The sequence below is a fragment of the Benincasa hispida genome, chromosome 3, assembly GCF_027475165.1.
Source record: "Benincasa hispida cultivar pf3 chromosome 3, pf3_genome.v1.1, whole genome shotgun sequence".
Taxonomy (NCBI): domain Eukaryota; kingdom Viridiplantae; phylum Streptophyta; class Magnoliopsida; order Cucurbitales; family Cucurbitaceae; genus Benincasa; species Benincasa hispida.
In genome coordinates this window covers 44,936,187-44,941,134 of record NC_143480.1, presented here as the reverse complement: position 1 = coordinate 44,941,134, position 4,948 = coordinate 44,936,187, and the positions used below count along the sequence as shown (strand labels likewise).

Genomic DNA, 4,948 nt, shown 5'->3' with positions numbered 1-4,948 from the left:
GCTACGTTCATGTCAGCTAGTTGTCACTTTTTAATAAAAAAAATCAAAATTCAATTTTATTCTTATTTATTTTATATATCTCTAGTATCTTTCTCACCTAAAAGAAAAAAGAAAAAGGAAAAAAAAAGAAAAGAAAACTACTTATCTTCTAATTTTTCACAAGTACAATACAACACAATAATTTTTTTTCTAATGCATACAATATTGGTTCTTTGAAAAAAGAAATTGAAGCTATTTCCTTTATACTTAACAATTAATTTAGAGCAAACAAAACATGATATTTATAACCATTATTTTAAAATTTATAAATAATACAAAAATCTAATAATATGCCTATTTTAGTTATTATATCTAAAGCCACAATATAATTTAATATTTATTTACCAAATACAATAACTGATTTAGTCTAAATATGAAATTTTATGAAACATTAATTTGCCTCATATTACAACTAATTTTCTTGAGTTCTCCAATTATTTTCAAAACTATCGTAACCAAATAATAATAATAAGGGAATAATCCTAGAGGTGATAGTATGAGTTTATGACAATTGAGTTATATTCCTTTTATCTTTTGTTCCAATTTTTTGTGTAACTTATTTTAAGTTTTTTTTTTTTTTTTTTGTGACCATCAGTATATTTCTTCTCTTAATATTAATTAGTAACACGTCGAAATTATATTAACAAATATATTTTCCAACCATCATCATTTCTGCGCTAAATATACCATGCATTTTTAAAAATTTAGTCTTTAATTTTTTTTAATTGACCATTTTATCTTTACAATGCATTAAAATTTGTCAATGAGGTCATTTCATACAAAAAAGGATTGTTAAAAACTAAACTGAGAATTATTTTAAATAATTGGGTCTGTTATGTGCATTTAGCATATTTCTTTTAATAAAATGAAAAGAAAATAAACTAGTAATAAGAAAAGTATATTAGCTAATTAAATTTAAGTATTATTGAATTCGGACCATATTTCTATTTTTATTATTGCTTTTCTTTTTTACGCACGGAACTCCTTTGAGTTAATTTATAATATATAGTTGATCGGTTCAATTATGCTTAAATGGACTGTCACATATTGTACTTATAAATATTCACCTTCACATTTATAATTTTATATTATATTCATATTTTGAGAAATATTATTATTTATATTTATTTTTCTTTAATAATTGATGGATGTACTTATCTTTTCTAAAATAAGTGATTATTGTTTGTATTTGTAGCACTTATTAACTAATCAAAAAATTTAAATACAATTCAAATGTAGAGATTACGACAGTAATCTATTTAAATGAATAAATCAACATAAACATAATACAATAACTAGCATCTACTCTTTTCTTAAATTCTAGTTTTAAATTTTTCGTCCTATAAAAATATTTGAATTGAAAATACAAAGAAAAACAATTTTCTTTTTTTATTTACATTTTCCATACTAAACTGTTCTTAATAAAGGCATGCATTTTCCTTAAATGTTAATTTTAGTGCAATATTTTCTTATTAATTGATCTTATGGAAATGGAAAGTGATCTGACACTACTTAATTAGGAAAGTAATACAGCTTAAGCACATCTTAATTGCTTAAAACAGCAAGCATTCATGAGCTTTCATTTTATTGTCATTTCAAGCAAATACATTGTTTCTTCCCAAAATGTAAATTTGTTGGGGTAAAATGATTTCAGTAAATAATTGTAATAAGTTAATAACAAAACCAACAAAAAAAAAACATTATTATGTTAAAACACTCCCTATGTTTTATAGTATGCCTAACTTTTCTTAAATTAAATTTATTATGTATAAAGCAAAATTCTGTATACAATATATTCATGAATTTTAAGAATGTCCATGATTTGACTTATTAGATATAAAATTGAAAGTTTAAAACTTAATATACATTTTCTAAAGTTTGAAAATCGATTATGTGGTGAGAATCCTCCGTAGAAAAATTAAAAGACCTTACAATCTTTATAAAATATATGAATTACACTACACTCAATTTTGAAATGAACTTGTATTTATATGTATGTTATACAACATTTTTAAATATCTATTATTTGATTGAAACTTGAAAGTCATATATACATTGCTATTACAATTAGACATTATAAAATTGTCATATCTATAGACATTTTTTTTACCATAACTAAAATGAACTTTGAAAAAGTGTAGAAATAACACACTCAAGTTTTTACTTTTCAAAACTAGCACTTTTTGAAAATTTGTTAAACTAATTTTTCTCGGTTTATCTCGGACGAGATTGACCACCAAGATTTAATTAAAAAATTGACTTTTTATAATTATTTTGGGCCTTCTCGATACATCTAGATTATACGTCCATATTCTGCTAATTTGTTCAAATATTATGTAATATTCTCAAATATTATACCAAATCTTATATATTTTCAAATTTTCTCCAAATTTGTTTAGAATCACAGAGAATTGATCTAAAACATATTGAACCTATTTTCCATATCTTACCAAATTCTTTTTTTTTAAAAAAAATTTAAAAATCAAAATGCAATTGCTTGAAACCCATTCGTGAAAAATCAATTTCAATAATTTGTGATTCATTTAAAAATTTGGGAATTAAACAAATAAAGGGACTAAAAATTTGAAAAAGTAAGTATTTGATATAATATCAGGTAAAAGTAACTAAGTGGAAGAAAATTTGAAAATACATCAGTTTTTGGAAGACTACATGATATTTAGAAAATTTAGTAAAGTCCCTCTGTAATCTGTCGAGATGTATCGAGAATATTCAAAACAATCGTTTACTTAGAAAAAGTTAATTTTTTAACTAGATTTCAGTGGTCGATCTCGTCCGAAAAAAATAATTTAACAATTTTCAAAAAACGTACTAGTTTTAGAAGGTGAAAACTTAAATTTTCTCGAGAACTTTATTCACTCCAATAAAATCATAAGAAAAGAAAAAAAAGAAAATGAAAAATATTATTAATAACATAGTTCAAAAAATAAAAGTCAGTATGATTCAAGTTCTGACAACAAAAAGAAAAACAATTAAGATACACTGCACATGAAAACATACATGAAAATGAAATCACATTTTTTTTTCAATCTCTAAAATGAAACCCCTAAAAACGACCCATACTACAACAAATCCAACAAATGTGCCATCAACTTACCAAACTTTTAATTTGAAATATTATTCGAAATATTATTTATATTATTCAACGAGATTCAATAATTATCGTCGGATGTGAATTCGAAAATTTGTAGTCTTTAATGATCCACGAATGTAAGTCTAAAATATTTCGTAGTTCTCTTTTTTCACACCCAACGATGCAAGATTATCAGCGTGCTCGTCGAATAATTTCTCCAATTTTTTGCTTACTTTTGCCTATAGGCTATGTAATTCGTCAATGCAATTAACGGCACCGCCTTCACCGGATCAAATCCGGCCAACGTCTCTACGGCTTCTTTCCTCAAATTTTCTGCAAATTCTTTTGATTTTTCAATTCCCATTAATTTCGGATACGTCGCTTTCTCCGCCGCCACATCTTTTCCGGCGGTTTTCCCTAATTCCTCCGTCGACTTCGTCACATCCAGAATGTCGTCCACCACTTGGAACAGTAGTCCGACACGTCGGGCGAATTTCCTCAGCTTTTCCACCTCCTCCTCGCTTCCGCCGCCCACGATTGCTCCGATGACGGCGGCTGCTTCCAGAAGCGCCGCCGTCTTATGCACGTGGATGAACTCAAGAAGTTCCAATCCGACGTCGTTTGCTCCCTCCGAGTCTATATCCACCACTTGCCCTGCCACCAACCCTCCCGTTCCGGTGGCCTTCGCTAATTCCCCAATTGCACGCACCACTCTCTCCGGCGACACCTCCGCCGCCGTCGCTGCCGCCGCCAAATGCTCAAAAGCGAAAGATAGAAGCGCGTCTCCAGCAAGCACCGCCACATCCTCGCCGAAGATACGGTGGTTCGTCGGCCTACCTCGCCGGAGGTCGTCGTTGTCCATGCATGGAAGGTCGTCGTGGATCAACGACATGGTGTGGATCATTTCGATGGAACAGGCGGCCGGTATGGCGGCGGACTCAGAACCGCCGACGAGATCGCATGCAGCGAGACAGAGCACTGGCCGGACCCGTTTTCCGCCGGCGAGAAGAGAGTAACGCATGGCCTCGTGAATCTTGAGTGGGTCCCGCAGTAAAACGGCGTCGTTGAGAGCTTGATTGACCAAATTAGCCTTCTGAAGCATGTAGTCTCTGAAACGGATGGGGGCTTTTTGGTCATTTTTTCCAACTTCTGACTGGAGATCGGTTTGTTCTCCGGTTAACACCGCCGATAAAGGGCGGTGAGAGAAAGGATTCTTAATGAATTTGGAAGAAACAGAAGAAGGGGAGTTTAATGGATGAAGAACAAAAAAGGAATTGGGTTTGAGTTTGTGAGAATTGTTGAAAACAGAGGAGCTCTGAATCAATGGGTTTGCAAAATTAACAGAGCAGCTCATCTTTATCCTTTTTATTTCTAACTTTTTTTTTCTTCAGAGAGATAGAGACTATGAAACAGTGCAGAAGAGAGTTCAGTTTATATAGGGAATCTGGATCTGCAAACATTCAGACATCATGTTCCCAACTATGGTCCTTTTTTTGAAAATATATATATATATATATATATATATATATATATATATATTTTAATTAAATTTTGGTGTTGTTTGATAGTAACCCTTTGTTTTGTTTTGTTTTGTTTTTTTTTAAATTAAGTCTATGATTATTACTCTAATTTATTGGTTTATATATTTCACTGTTTAGGAATGTTTTCCAAATTAAAATCAAATCTTGCAAAATATATATATATAGTTCCCGGCAACTATTTGATTTTGAAAATAGTTTGCTTGCTGCTTTTTTTTAGTCTTCAAAATTTGAATTGATTTTTTAAAATATAGGTAAAAAAAGTAGATAATAAAGTAAG

At 29.9% G+C, this 4,948-nt stretch overlaps 1 protein-coding gene across 1 annotated transcript; it reads right to left on the bottom strand.

The window, feature by feature from the left end:
- Positions 1-2,941: 2,941 nt before the first annotated feature.
- LOC120074226 (geranylgeranyl pyrophosphate synthase 7, chloroplastic-like) lies at positions 2,942-4,558 on the bottom strand. Its single transcript, XM_039027280.2, has one exon. The coding sequence runs from the start codon at positions 4,482-4,484 to the stop codon at positions 3,360-3,362; it is 1,125 nt and encodes a 374-aa protein (XP_038883208.1). The 5' UTR covers positions 4,485-4,558; the 3' UTR covers positions 2,942-3,359.
- Positions 4,559-4,948: the final 390 nt, after the last annotated feature.

What these genes read in the sequence shown, in the direction of transcription:
- LOC120074226 (XM_039027280.2), bottom strand. Translation starts at nt 4,484, where the DNA reads ATGAGCTGCTCTGTTAATTTTGCAAACCCATTGATTCAGAGCTCCTCT.